The sequence below is a fragment of the Hyla sarda genome, chromosome 12, assembly GCF_029499605.1.
Source record: "Hyla sarda isolate aHylSar1 chromosome 12, aHylSar1.hap1, whole genome shotgun sequence".
NCBI lineage: Eukaryota > Metazoa > Chordata > Amphibia > Anura > Hylidae > Hyla > Hyla sarda.
This window is the reverse complement of record NC_079200.1, coordinates 61,218,693-61,234,653: the sequence shown is the minus strand read 5'-3', so window position 1 is coordinate 61,234,653 and position 15,961 is coordinate 61,218,693. Positions and strand designations below refer to the sequence as shown.

Sequence of the window (15,961 nt, the reverse complement as noted above, 5' to 3'; positions counted from 1 at the left end):
AGTGGTCATTTCTTCAAAGTGGAAAATTAAATAGAAAGAAGCATATTTTTTAATAACATGCTATTGTAAAGTTATTCTGCATACATTAGCCTATAATATATCAAAAGTTTTTTTGATGAGAGGTACCCTTTAAAGATAAAACACATATGTACAGGGGGAAACAGGTGCAAGGGGCCCTGGGGACACTGAAGGAGGCTGCCTGACAGGACAGCAAGGGTACAGGGTAACATCTCCCCCGTACTGGGCTACCACAGATAGATATGAGATAGATAGATATGAGATAGATAGATAGATATGAGATAGATAGATAGATAGATATGAGATAGATAGATAGATAGATAGATAGATAGGAGATGGATAGATAGATAGATATGAGATAGATAGATAGATAGATAGATAGATAGATATGAGATAGATAGATATGAGATAGATACTGTAGATAGGTAGATAGATGCATAGTAGAATAAAGAGGCACACTATTATAATATAATTCATACAAATTCTAAATAGCAGTGTTCCTCAACATGTCCACAGGTTGTGTGTGGTATTACAACTCTGCACCATTTACTTCAATGGTCCTGCAATACCAGGCATAACCTGTAGACCAATGTAGTGCTGTTCCTAGAAGAAAAAAATGATTTACTAATTCTGAATAAAGCCTCTTAAAAGTGCCCTAAATGTGTGTAAAAAAAAAAAAAGAAAATTGCCTGCCTGATCCCCCCCAATGTGCCCGGGTCCTCATTGATCTCCTCTTTCTAGTCCTCATCTCAACAGTAATTGATTAATCAGGAAATCAGAGACCTTGTCAGTGTCAAATTTGGCAGTGGCAAGGGATTGGGCAGGTGAGTACACAAAGGGTTATCTCTGGTAATGGCTGCAGGAGTCATGTGACTATGCAGACGCTGTGGTTGGCATTGACTGCTCCAGTCTTACCCCACAGGAATGCAGGAGTATGGGCCGCCACATAAGAGGAGCTTTGTATTTACACACCAAGCAGGTGGAATGTCTCTGAAGGAATGGCAGTGCCTTGCCACCCAGGCAGAGAAGAATAGACGGTCTTTGTCTGCAGGTCTTTAACATATCATCAAAGACACATGATGGAACATTGTAGCAGATATTCATTCCCTCCATGACCTCCAGCACCCAGGTAGTGAGCTAGCTGCCTCCTAAACTGGCCATAGACATAAGGGGGGGATTTATCAAAGAATTTATGTGTTTTTTTTATGTAACTTTGGCGCAGTGTCTTTTTGCGCCAAAGTTTGGCGCATTTTCTCCACTGTCATTTTTACAACTTTATCAAAATCACACGGTCCTGTGTGTGATTTTAACTTTAGTCAGTAATTCATCATTTGCGCCAATCGATCTTTGGCGCAATTTTGCGCCTTTAGGTTTTTTTTTTTGGTGCAAATCCCCGCCAAGAAATTTTGACACTTAGCAATGTCAGAAAATGTAAAGGCGTCAAAATACATTAAAAAAAATTTTGTGAAAGAAGCGACGCCTCCTGCGACATAGTTGTCTCTGAGGAACCTTCACCCTCCATTGAGCCAGCATTGGACATGGCCACACAGGTTCAGGAAAGGTAAAGCACTAAAGCAGTGGTCTCCAACCTGCTGACCTCCAGATGTTGCAAAACTACAACTCCCAGCATGCCCGGACAGCCAACGGCTGTCCGGGCATGCTGGGAATTGTAGTTTTTGCAACATCTGGAGGTCTGCAGGTAGAAGACCACTGCACTAAAGTAACCAAATAAAAACTACCCAAGTTGAAAATAAAATCCATTTCACATGGTGGCTATAAACCCCACAAAAGAAAAGAACTCCTGTCGCTTGCTGATATACTGCAGGAGGGACTCCGAAATGGCTGCTCTACAGGGTAAAATACGCGTCCTCTGTGGCGGTAAGTTCTGTGTAAAAGGCGCTGTGAACAGCTGATTTCAACATTTAAGCCAAAATTACTAACAACTTGCACCAAATGATAAATTTGGTGCATGTCCACGAAAACCAAAGTGAAAAAAAAAGGGTAAAAAGAAACTGTCAACAGGCAAAATTGATAAATACCCCCCATAGAGAATCTGTACTGATCAGCTCCAACCATTGTGTAAGAGCATTTGCGGTGTTTTTTTTTTTTTTTTTCAACAGTTTTGTCGCATTTTTTGTGTATTTTTGGAAAACCTTTACACACTGCCGCACTTTATGACAATAGCATTTACAATTTTTTCTTTTCACCTTCTAAGAGCCAACCATTTTTTATTTTTTTTTATTGACAGAGCCATAGGAGGACTTTTTGTGGTCAGGTTTTATGTTTTTTAGTCAGAACAATTACAGCAACTCCAAATCTAAATACATTTTTAGATGTTCTAATAATTTTAATAGTAAAAAAAAAAATGTAAAAAAATATACTGTTGAATCCCTGTACCTTTTATTTTACATTTAAATATGAGTGTGGGACTCATATTCCGTGGAATGGGGTGAGCTGTAGTTTATTTATTTATTTTTTTTAATCAATACTATTTTGGGGTAGATGGGACAGATTTTTGAAAGTGATAAAGTTAGAAAGAGTCTATTTTGAGTTTTTAATTATTTTTCGAGTTTTCACAATTTCAAAAACCTTTTATTTTATTTTTATTTTTAATAATAATAATAATTCCCGTTGGGACTTGTACAGGCAAGTGTAAAGATTGCAGTTGGGCTGCTCCAATAGTATAGACAGCCAAAGACTATGCGGGAGATTTATCAAAACCTGTCCAGAGGAAAAGTTCAGATCGCTTCTTTCATTTTGCAGAGGCCTTGATAGAAATGAAAGAAGAGATCAGATTGGTTGCTATGGGCAACTCAGCAACTTTTCCTCTGGACAGTTTTTGATAAATCTCCCCCTAGGAGTACAAAATATGGGCCCTGGGTTCCATCATAACTACTTGGCATCTGCTATTGTTTCATGGGGAGCTAGAGGGAACCGCCATCCATGTTGCAACCACTTAGATGCCACAGTCACCATAGAGTACAGTATCAAGGGGGTAAAACATCTAGGATTAAAGAATGTCTAATCCTGGCTGCTAGAGATGAGCGAACTTACAGTAAATTCGATTTGTCACGAACTTCTTGGCTCGGCAGTTGATGACTTATCCTGCGTAAATTAGTTCAGCCTTCAGGTGCTCCGGTGGGCTATTTCCTAGCCCCCCCTCCCCCCATATTAATTACCAGTCCACATCCCCATTGGGGTAAATACTCACATATCACCCGCATGCGCTGCCCTCCTCGCCCTGTTTGTTGCGGCCGCCGGCGCTGGCACTCTATACTGTGCGGTATCCCTACGCCTGGGCTGCAGAAGTTAAACAACATAAACTTTAACGCACCTACGTCGGCCTTACGCTGGGGACGGGAACGTCGGACAGCCGTCAGCCTATCACCGGCCGCAGTGATGTTCCGCTTCGGTCGGTGATAGGCTGAGCCCACTGTCATGTAAGCAGCCGGCTTCTTACATGACTGTGCGCTCAGCCTATCACCGGCCAAGGCGGAACATCGCTTCGGCCGGTGATAGGCTGACGGCTGTCCGACGTTCCCGTCCCCAGGAAACAAGTGAGGCCGGTACCGGACTAACGGGAGGTGAGTTAAAGTTTATTTTGTTTATTTTTTGCAGCCCGGGCATAGGGATACTGCACAGTATAGAGCAGTGGTCTTCAACCTGCGGACCTCCAGATGTTGCAAAACTACAACTCCCAGCATGCCCGGACAGCCAACGGCTGTCCAGGCATGCTGGGAGTTGTAGTTTTGCAACATCTGGAGGTCCGCAGGTTGGAGACCACTGGTATAGAGTGTCATCGCCGGCGGCCGCAACAAACAGGACGAGGAGGGCAGCGCATGCGGGTGGCATGTGAGTAGTACCCTGATGGGGACAACGCTGGGCTAATTATTAATTGGGGGGGGCAGAACAGTGCTCCAAGTCACATAGGATTAGTTCCTCGATGTGGGGACAGCGCAGCGCTGGGCAGTATTGCGGTATGGGTTAAAATTCATACCGTGCAGCACAAAAATTTCGGTATTCGGTATGAACCGGTATACTGCCCAGCCCTAAGTGGCGCTATATCAGGAAGCGGCCATGTGTGCCTTATGTTATATAACCACTAGAGGGGCCCCTGATATAGACGTGTGGTCTCACATTAGTGGGCCACTACAGTGAAGGAAGTAAAGCAACCACGTAGCTGCAGTGCCTCTGTATACCCCGCTCTCAGAGATATTGCCAGCGGCACACAAGTGGTGTAAAACAATCCTTTTCAATAAAGTAAGGATCATGTGTATAGGATGAAGATTCCCTGTCAAGTTAGAAAATCTCCTTGTGCGACTGCAAGTACTTCCTGCCATTAATACCAAGTATTATCTTCCCCTTGTCTATCCTGATTCCTATACATCATGCAGGGCAAAAAACGGATGATGTATGGCGAGTAGAGATGAGCGAATCCATTCTGAATTCATCTAATTTGTTCCAAATTTTCCACAACATTCGGATTTGTCTGAATCTTAAACTTTGAAATTAGAAAATCACTCATAAAGGGGCAGGGACTCCTGTAAATGGCAGAAGTTCCTGCTCCTGTGAGTGGCCCAAACCTAACCCGAATTGCTGTATGCACCACTTATACTCTATACATTTGTTGGGCTGGGCACGCTGCTACTGACCTAGTGAATGTGTACCACCAATCGGTGGACTGTATAGGAGCAAGGACTCCTGCCTATGACACTGCTTTTGTACGTGTTTTGTGTGGCACACTACGCTGTAGCCTACTGTGCCTCATTAGGCCATTGTGTACCAAATGGGACCTGAAAATAATTTAGGAAGATTAGTTTTTCTCTTATAGCAAGCCTTGAGCTGGTCATACCCATTACATACCTGTCAGCCAACTGCAACCTTTCTACACCCTCATGCACATGCATGTGTTTTCAATAGAAAGTAGGCTTTAAAGGGGTACCCCTAGACATCTTATCCACTATCCGCCACTGGGAACCCCCACGATCTTTCCTGATGACTGGCAATGCAGGGGCCGGAGGATTGTGACATCACGCCCTGACGCCTTAATGCAAGTCTATGGGAGGGGGCATGGCAGCAGTTACGTCCCCTCCCATAGACTTGCATTGAGGGGGTGGGACGTGATGTCACGAGGGGGCGGGGCCGTGACATCACAATCCTTCGGCCTCTGCATCGCTAGTCATCTGGCAGCTTGAGCTGTGGTGATGGCCCAGTCACACCCTTATACTGGTGTAGCTGAATAATTCTCCTCAGACAGGTAAAGCTTGTATACACAACATTTATTCAGCATTAAATCAGATCTGTTTTGTACACCAGAGAAGCTATTTATTTTCTGGGTGGTAATATTGGCAGCTATTAAAGGCCTATGTCAGTGTCAGACATGATGTCTTAGGTATAGAGTAATGATTTAAGCAATGTTTATCATAAAAAATGAATTTGGGTGATGAGAGCTGACAATAGTGTGTCAACAGTGCATCGGTGTTATGGGACATATATAATCATGGCCTAAAGCGTACCTGTCATATCACAGAAAAAATGCTTCTATATGTTACTCTCTAGGTCATGCAGATACTTTACATGTCTTTTTAAGGGTCTAGCTTCTGTAGTTGGCTCACAAATCCCTCCTCCATCCACTGCTCACCATGTATTCACGTCCTCCCTGAGTCTGCTGTGATGTGCTGTGTTTCTTCATCCAATCACTGCAGGCTGCTCTATAACCCCCTCCTCCCTGCTGCAGTCTGACAGGACAGGAGTAAGCACAGAGGATGTGCTTAAGCTCTAACAAAGATGATGCTGTGGCCGGACAGGATTATATTCTGGATGGTATGGGGACCTCTAGTGGTCTTTATTTTTTTTAATTTTTATATAAGCCGTGATTTCTATAAAAGGATAAACATTTTTTTATAATGTACTGTATTAGAAAGAAAGATACATGTTTTTGATACATAAGTGAAACATATAAAACGTTTTTGAGTTCCGACCATGCCCATGAAAAGTGTATGTCCACTCTTACAAGTTTTGTTTTTGTTTTTTAATTTAAAACGGTCCAAAAACTGCAATGTACAATTGTCATGCCTGAATATTGATGGGTTCTTAGCCTTAGGATTCCTAATAAACCTAAGTTTTGCATTGCACTTGTTTCAGCCTGTTGTCTTACCACTGTTGGGACAACACATGACTGATACTGCAGTAGTGTGGTTCAGAGATGATTTGTCATAATTGCTGACCCAGAATCTCAGTTGTATATACATCATATTAATGTGGAGATGATGGTAGATAAGTCTGTTGATCAAATGATCACTTAACTGTTTCTCCCGATTTCCCCCATACATACATATGCATGCTTGGTTTTTCTGAGCATTCATATGTCCTTAACTAAAACAAAGAACTGCCCATGTAGTAATCCAACATGTATGATCCTATTCCCCCTAACAATAAGGGGGAATTGGCTGTTCCTGACAACAAACATTTAATGCAAATTATTGGTGGAACAATATAGCAGGACATTGGAACAGAACTACGAACAGTTATCTAGTAGGTATGGCCCACTTTACACAAATTATTTCATACGATCAGCAGAGACTTTTGTGAAGACCAAAGGTGCTAAAAGTGGAAGATCCTTGACCAAATTAAGTCAGACCTTTTACTTAAAGCCCTTTGGTCCAGACCCAAGTTCAAAATATGTGAAGACCCAAATTAATGGAAAAAATAAGGAAGAAGACAGACTATAACAAGATGTAAGGATCCACCCGTATCTGTAATGTGCAGAATGAGAGAAACCAACACTTTTGTAGCCCATCCAATTTTCTTTGGGTACTTTTTGTTGATATTGTTTAGGTATTATACGGCATTATTTGGACACCATATGGCACTATAATTGTTCAGATTTTTCTACAATGTTATTTGTTTCCTTTAAAGTTTTGTCCAGGGGTCTTTATAAGTCTGATAACAGGCTAAAGCTGACTGTGCACATAAGACAAATGTCAGCTGAGTCTGTGGATTTTGGTGGCATATGGAGACTCATGTTTCTGCCCCGTTGGGGGAGTCTGACAGCAGCTTACCCTTCCTGTCTCCTTTAGAAATACATGCACGCTCAGTTGTGTGGGCATGTGTATGGGGGATGGAGCGACAGGGCTGACTGCCAAAAAAGCTTTGGGGCAACAGCCATCGTGTATGGTCCCATATCAGGGTTTATTACACCACTACTTACCATGATGACCTCCAATCCTGCATGCAGCCTTAGATGGTACCCTACTTATTCACATTATCATTGGGAAATGTCATAAATAAAATATTTAACACTCTTCTGGGATAACTATTTTACATGGCTTTTGCAAGGAAAGGGTTAATGTAGAACAATGGCAGATATCGGTGGAGAAGAGAAGTTATAGTAAACAGTGGGATTGTTGTGTTGGTCTAAAAGAAAAATGGTGCAGATAAATGTTTTTGTGACATTACCAAAACTATGAGGCGTAGTTAACATATAACACTAACAAGTTCAAAAAGACTGTCAACACAAAGTGAAATAACAAGTTCTCTGCAATGTTGGCTTTCTTCACAATGGGTCAAATGACACACAAGGGTGTACAGGACAAATACTCACCTGCTCCGAACAGCTTACAGTCACAACCAGGGTAAAATTACAGGCTGAATATTAAGAGTTCAGTTTCACTAAAAGAAATAAGATTCTTGAAGATGTCTTAAGAGTAGTTCTTCTGATATCCTTAGTTCAATAGACTAAAGAGAAGAAACCTTAGAGCGAAACGCGTTGTAGTTCTTGAGAATGTCTCAAAAGTAGTCCTCCAGAAAAGCTGGAGTGAAATGCAAAACGCATTTGTTTCTGCTTAATGTGAGTCCGGTCTGTGTGGAGTTGTGAAGATATCTTAAAATATTCAAATTCTAAAATATTAAGATATTTGTGGTACAATTGAATGCAATAGCAAAAGGAGCAAGGAAAATAAAAGGGAGTGAAACATGTTTTATCTACAAGAAGTGTTAATCCATTTTTCAGGTTATAGAATATTGTTGAATATTGCTGCCATGCATTGGCCCCCTCACCAGTTATTTCTAACACAAAATTCCTAGCAACATAGAATGGGCTACACCAAACACATTCATGAAACAGGATTCCCTGGGGCCATCGCTGAGTCACTAAACCACAAGGTGTTAGAGTCAATGTGAAGTTTACTAAATGCCAGTAGGACTGAACATTTCATAAGTTGTGAAGTAAGGGGAGAGCCTAGAAATTCCCCAAGGAGGGGACCAAAAAATTTCAGCCATGCACATCTAACTCTTAAAATGAATCAAATTTTATTTTTAGGCCCAAAATGTAGCTTAGACAATTACTGTACAAGACTCAGTGCAGCGGGAGCTCTAGAAATTCCTATTCAGTAAAAAGTCGACTTGTGGTGTAAACCTAGAGCCGTTCCCCCTCCCCTCTCACAGCATACTGCATCTTCATACCCCTACTCTTTGTCTTCCATGGATTGCTTTAAATTAACTGGATTTTCATTAGGGCCAATGATATTTCCATTTACTTGCAGAGTTAGTAGATACATAGACTGCTGGAAGGTGTGTAAGATAGATAATACATAACATAGATAATTTGTAATAGAGGTGATGTAAAGAGGTTCTCTGCTTTGCACAGTCCATACATGTTAGATACCTTGTCAATTAGCTGATCAGAGAGTGTAGTATCCTGGTACCCATGTTTTAGCTGCCATACATTACAATTTGTCGTGTGGCTGAGAGAAACTGTCTGCCAACTCTATAAGTCTGTATGCGGGGTATTGTGATTTAATTTGTAAAACTGTTTTTGTGCACTGCATTGAATACACTGAGGTATTTCAGGAGTTAAAGGAGTATTCCGGCTTTATACATCTTATCTCCTATCCAAAGGATAGGGGATAAGATGTATGATCACAGGGGGTCCCTCCGCTGGGGATCCCCAGCCATGCGCTGCCTCCAAGACAGGGGCGCAACGTCATGGCCATGCCCCCTAGTGATGTCACGCCATGTCTCCTCCATTCATGTCTATGGGAGGGGGCGTGATGGCCGTCATGCCCCCTCCCATAGACACGAATGGAGGGGTGTGGGGGTAAGATGTATAAAGCCGAAATACCCCTTTAAGGGTTACTTATTTGCATACTGCTGTGTATTAGATGACTATGTCTTGGTCACATGATGCTTCCCATCTAGTTTCTATATAGAAATTTGTAGACCAGCTGTGGAAAGAATCACGTGTCTAACCCCCCTCTTCTGGAGAGGGATAGGCCCAAAAGCATTCACTCTTGTTCTGACTAAAGCCAGAGAAACAGCTCTCCTATCTCTGCTCCTGTTAGGTATACATACATCTAGGAGTGGTGTACATATAAGAAAGGAGGCCCCATAGCAAAGATTTAAATTGACTTTCAAATATGCCCTTGACACCTAGAACAGAGTGTTACTCCAAGGTTCAGTTAACTTCTGGCCGATCCTGTCCTGTAACCTGTTCAAGGCTTTCTTCAAGCAAGTCACAAGACCTGTTCCAGTTGCTAGTTCTATCACCTGAGACAGATACAAGTTAAGTGATCACTGCACTGTACAGAGTTTGAAGGATTTCTCCAGAAGGTCCTCTCCAGTGCTCAAGTTCCAGCTCCAAAAAGGAGGATCATTTAGTCAGAGAAGAAAAAAGCTGAACAAAGATCCCTTTGCTTACACTAAAATCTTACACTAAAATCTTCAGTGGCCTACGGTCAGAGTTAGTGCTGTGTGGGTCAACATGTTAAAGATGATTTTGTGCTGACAAGGCTGTATTATATTTGTTAAGTTTTCAAGTTGTCTGAAAATATCCTTCTTGTACATCAGGTTAGCTATGCCACCCTTTCCCAAACACAGGACCCTCCTCTAACTGAGAATTGTCTATAGAGACACAGCAGGGTGTTTAAGAGCAAAAGGTGACCTCCGAATGTACTTGTTGGAGAAAGATGATGTAGCATGAAGTCAATATATAACTTTATTCATCTCCTTCTATTTTAAGGGCAACAACTGAATGGTTGTAACCCAGAATCTGAACAAAAAGTGGGACGTGTCCAAGAGGCAATATGGCGAATGAAAGCTTTGCTGAAGCTCTGCACAGACTGAAGGAGATCCATGACAAGGAAGTAATAGGTGAGGCTGGATATATTACCATATAGAGACCATAGTACAACTATCTTAATCCACTGATATAACAAGCCATACACTTGGGGGAGCATCAGTCCTGCAACTGCGAGGAACAGCTCTGATGCTAACGTTAGGCTACAAATAGACAAAATTTCATTTGGCCTCATTTTCTCCTCCATGATGCAGTTTTTGTGGCATTTTTCTTAAAAAATAGTGTGTATTAGTATAAGTTGTTTTCAGCATGTGACACAAGGACTTCTATTGACGAATAGGGGGGGAGACGCCAGAAAAAAACGCTAACATACATGGACTCGTGGTGCTTTTTTCTAGCGTTTTTTCCACCGATAGAAGTCTACAGGAGGAAAGATGGCACAATTTATTTTTAAAAAAAATGGCATATCATAAAAAAATGGCATATCATGGTTGCAGCATTTTTGGCCTATTTTTTGGGTGTTTTAATTTTTTTATAATGAAAAAAAACAGTCTGTTTTGAAAATAATGTGTTATTGATAATTTGTATACCCTATGCTCCTATCCTTCTTAAATAAAAAAAAAATAACAATTTAGCAAAAAATCGTGAAAAATCTTGAAAAACTGCAAATCTGCAGAGCAATTTTTTTTCTATGTCGTTTCCATATAATCTGATCCTGCAGCTATGTTATTGGTAACACACGGCTGGTAACTATTGGAGAGATTTATCAAAACCTGAGCAGAGGAAAAGTGGATCAGTTGCCCATAAAAACCAATAAGTTTGCTTCTGTTATTCTTTAAAAAATCTCTGGAAAATGAAAGACGCGATCTGATTGGTTGCTATGAGCAACTGCTCCACTCTTCCTCTACACGGGTTTTGATATATTTTCCCCTATGTGCTTCTAGTACTCGGTAGATAGAATCAAAGATCTACAGACAAGAAATCACAATCATGAAGGGATAAGGCCATTGGGGGGAATTTCTCATTCGCTACTTTTTCACACCATATTTTTAGCTTGCACTTTTTCCCTTATGCCAATATCAAATGTACCAACTGTATAATATTGTCACCCAATGTGTGCTGGATTTGGCCCATTATTCACTGTTTGCCTTGTGGATCTCTAGACCAACCATTGAGTGCAGTGAGATTGCACAAATAATAAATTCATTTAAAAATCCACTACACTTTAGCAGAAGCCACACCCCCTTGTACAGACGCCCCACCCTCATGTCAGGTAGGGGGAGACTTAGGGCTGGGCGGTATACCGGATCATACCGAATACCGAAATTTTTGTTCTGCACAATATTAATTTTTCCCCATACCGCAATACCGGTTTGGCCCCTCCCCCTCAGGAATGAATTATCAACCCAGCGCTGCGCTGTCCCCACATCGGGGAACTAATCATATGTGACCAGCGAGCGCTGTTCTGTCCCCCCCCCCCCCCCCCCCAATTAATTATCAGCCCAGTGCTGCACTGTCACCATCGGGGTAAATACTCACATATCACCCGCAAACGCTGCCCTCCTCGTCCTCCTGTTTGTTGCGGCCCGCCGGCGCTGACACTCTATAGCTGTATCCCTATGCCCGGGCTGCAAAAGGTAAACAAAATAAACTTTAACTCACCTTCCCCGTTGGTCCGGACCAGCTTCCTAGGGAATGGAACGTCAGACAGCTGTCAGCCTCTCACCGGCCACAGCAATGTTCCGCCTTGGCCGGTGATAGGTTGAGCGCACTTGCATGTAAGAAGCCGGCTTCTTACATGACAGTGGGCTCAACCTATCACTGGCCGAGGCGGAACATCGCTGCAGCCGGTGATAGGCTAATGGCTCTCCAACGTTCACGTCCCCAGGGAGAGCGTAAGGCCAATGTAGGAACATGCGTTAAAGTTTATTTTTGTTTACCTTTTGCATAGGGATACAGTATAGAGTGTCAGCGCTGGCGGCCGCAACAAAGGGGGGACGAGGAGGGCAGCGCTTGCGGGTGAAGTGAGTAGTACCCCGATGGAGACAGCGCAGCACTGGGCTAATAAACAAATTTTTTTTGGGGGGGGGGATACCATTATATACCGTGGAATCGCCATTAGTTACAAAAATACAGTGATACACATATTTGGTCATACCGCCCAGCCCTAGGAAGATTTATCAAAACCTGTATAGAGGAAACGTTGCTGAGTTGCCCATAGCAACCAATCAGATTGCTTCTTTTATTTTTGAAAAGGCCTCTGAAAAATGAAAGAAGCGATCTGATTGGTTGTTATGGGCAACTGGTCTTTTCCTCATCATAGGCCTTGATGAATCTCCCCCAATTGTCCTTTAGAACTTTCCTTCCTGTGGTATACACCTTTCATATAATTTAGTGGATGGCATCTTACAACCGTCTCCATCACCTTCGGAATCATTTCTGAGGCCAAAGTTAGGATTAATGATTTATCTTGTCTATTAAGGACGAGATGAGACACGTCTGAGAGCCCTGAGAAAAATGTCCTGGGAAAGAGAGAGTGAAATGGGCTGCGTTGGATAAACGGGTTAGGCCGGTGGTGAGACGGCATTGTTCTCCAGGTCGGAGGAGAGCGGCTCATGAATAGACTTGTCTCTCCGCTCAGTCACATGCTGGATGGAGCCTGCTGGTTCTGTGAATGTAAACACTCAGTTGTGATATTGTAGCATAAGTTTATGAGGGCAGCTGTCCGGGCATGATGGGTGTGGTAGTTTTGCAAGAGCTTGGAGACCACTATCCTAGAAAGTTATTTTCCTGCACATTCCCCCTCTTCAGATATAGGGTATAGTTTTATGTTTTGTGTATAAAACAAAGTTTCCTCGCGAGCCAGAGGAAGCGCCCATGTGCGTGAAACTAGTTGCCACCCCCTGCACGCCCCCTGCCTGTTTCCATCTACAGCTCCCTGTGTAACTATGTACCTGTTGAATTTCTGCACCGCATGCTTTAATAAATAGAAGTTGTTTCATCCCAGCAAGATTCCTGGTGAGTGCGTCTTCCATTCTGCTTCTTTATACAATTTACATTTGCTTCTCTACATACTTGGATTACTGCACCGCTACCTGGGGAACCTTAAAGGGGTTATCCAGGAAAAAACTTCATTTTATATATCAACTGGCTCCAGAAAGTTAAACAGATTTGTAAATTGCTTCTATTAAAAAATCTTAATCCTTTCAGTACTTATGAGCTTCTGAAGTTAAAGTTGTTCTTTTCTGTCTAAGTGCTCTCTGATGACACGTGTCTCGGGAACCGCCCAGTTTAGAAGCAAATCCCCATAGCAAACCTCTTCTAAACTGGGCGGTTCCCGAGACACATGTCATCAGAGAGGACTTAGACAGAAAAGAACAACCTTAACTTCAGAAGCTCATAAGTACTGAAAGGATTAAGATTTTTTAATAGAAGTCATTTACAAATCTGTTTAACTTTCTGGAGCCAGTTGATATATAAAAAAAAGTTTTTTCCTGGATAACGCCTTTAATGTAATATCATAGGTACGCTCTTTGAATGCGCGCACCAGTATACCGCAATGTTTCTCTTTAAACTAGCGGTGCCGGACATATACTAATTTTCCTCGTATTGGAGAATTTTTTTAATATACATGGTATTCAAATTTTTCATTATTTTCAAGATCTCTTCTTGCTGCCAGTGACTGCATAGACCTAGTCCAGACAATCCTCTGTGAGCTACACTGATCCGCAACATAAAGGTCTCTCCTGCCCTGACAGTTTGCTAAAATCTATAATTATTATTATTTTTTTTTTGCTGTAAACAAGATTCTAATTTACTGACAGCAAGCAGAGTTCAGGAGTTCAAAGTCACAAAAAACATAGAAAGTAGTCTTTCTAGTATCCTTAGTATAATTGACTAAAGAGAAAAGGAGCTGAAGTGAAATGCGCATGTAAGGTGCCAGGGTTAGCTGCTCCTTTTGGACACCAAGTAAGGGGGGCTCCATTTGGGACACTGTGTGTACTGTATAGGACCCTGAAGAAGCTCCTGTCCTCTACATAAACCATTCTTTCCCAACCAGGGTGCCTCCAGCTGTTGCAAAAGTACAACTCCCAGCATGCACGGACAGCCAGCGGCTGTCTGGGCATGCTGGGAGTTGTAGTTTTGCAACAGCTGGAGGCCCCCTGGCTGGGAAACACTGACATAGACAGTGATTTACAGCTCCCAGCAGATCTTTATTACTTTTATATGTAAGGACTTGCTTTATCTGTATTAGTTATCTACTTATTTTTCTTTAATCCTCACCTTTTCCTATTTTTGGATGACATTTTGGGGCTTCAGAACCAATTACCAGGTTTCCATAGAGTTCTGGTCTCAACATACAATGGTTTCAACATACAATGGTCGTCATGGAACCAATTAATATTGTAACTTGAGGGACCACTGTATTTAAAACTCTATGCCTGCTTTTACTCAGGTTGTATATGCTTTGTATTTCGTGTATTGATTTTCATGCGAAAAATGAGATTTTAAACAGGACCTGAGATTGGGAGGGGGTATCAAGAAACTGTAAAACGGTATGTGGTCAGGGTGCCCTAAAGTGTTAATGACAACAAAATATATATATATATATTTTTTTGTGGAGGTGGGGGGCACCACCTCCACATAAAAAAAGAAAAGATATTTTGTTGTCATTAACACTTTAGGGCACCCTGACCACATACCGGTTTACAGTTTCTTGATACGCCCTCCCGTTCCGGAGATATGAGGGTTTATAGTTTGACAATTCAGAGAATTAGTCAGATGGGCGTTAACTTAATTATAATAATGGGAGTGACTATCAGACAATGGGTGGGATTATACAGTCAGGGTGGTGGAGGTGGTACAATGAGGGCTGTGTATGCCTAATACACACCCCTGACTGTATAAACCCACCCATCACCTGATATTCCCTCCCATTATTAAAATAACATAAAAACAAAAAAGCAGATGATCCAGCACATAAATATCCTTAAAGGACATCTGCAGCGTAATTAACACTTATCCCCCATCCACAGGATAGGGGATAAGTGTTTGATCGGGGGGGGTCCGACCGCTGGGACCCCCTGTGATCTCCTGTACGGGGCCGCGGCTGTGCCGTAGCTCTGCCGTGCAGGGGGCGTGCCTGCCGCAGCATGACGTTGCGGCCGGCACGCCTCCTCCATACATCTCTATGGGAGAGGCGGGGAGGCAGTGTTCCTGCCTCCCCATCTCCCCCATAGAACTGTATTGGGACGGGGAGGAGACGGGGCGTCACCGTCAACCTCTAAGTTGACGCTACGCGCCTTAGCGCTCACTATGAGCACTAATGGCGGCGCCCCTTTAGGGAGATCGAGGGGGGTCCCAGCGGTCAGACCCCCCGCGATCAAACACTTATCCCCTATCTTGTAGATAAGGGATAAGTGTATATTGTGCTGCAGTTGTCCTTTAAAAGTGAATCTTCCTTTATTAGAGCATATAAAAAGGAAGCAACAACATGGACATACTTCTCATACAGATAGGGTTTGACGCAGTGGTCAAGTCCTGGAAAAAAAAGTGAGGGAACTCCTCCAAGATTTCCACTCAAGGGCTGGTCCTGCAGGGCTCCTGCTAATGGGAATGTGGTTCTTGCTGGGGAAAAAGTGCAGGAACTCAGTTCCCATGCGTTCCTGCAGGACTTGAGCCCTGGTGTGATGTGTTTCGATGCCGTGCGTATTAGTCATAAGTCTCAGATTTATGAATAAAACATATAGCATTGAAACGCGTCAAATCTTCTCTGTATGAGATTCATGTCCATGTTGTTGCTACCTTTTCATATGCTCTAATAAAGGAAGATTCACTTTTAAGGGCATTTACAGACATTTACGTGCT

At 42.5% G+C, this 15,961-nt stretch overlaps 1 protein-coding gene across 5 annotated transcripts in view; it reads left to right on the top strand.

The window, feature by feature from the left end:
- Positions 1–15,961, top strand: part of RBBP8NL (RBBP8 N-terminal like) — a 42,692-nt gene that overhangs the window by 1,643 nt on the left and 25,088 nt on the right. For 2 of the 5 annotated variants that reach the window (XM_056547739.1, XM_056547740.1), the window contains exon 2: positions 10,037–10,167. In XM_056547739.1, the coding sequence (XP_056403714.1) occupies positions 10,101–10,167 (67 nt within the window). In that variant the 5' untranslated portion in view covers positions 10,037–10,100. Of the gene's footprint in view, positions 1–2,866; positions 3,014–5,140; positions 5,276–5,612; positions 5,842–10,036; positions 10,168–15,961 lie in introns of those variants that run through there. The other 3 variants (XM_056547738.1, XM_056547736.1, XM_056547737.1) reach the window with 3 other exon arrangements.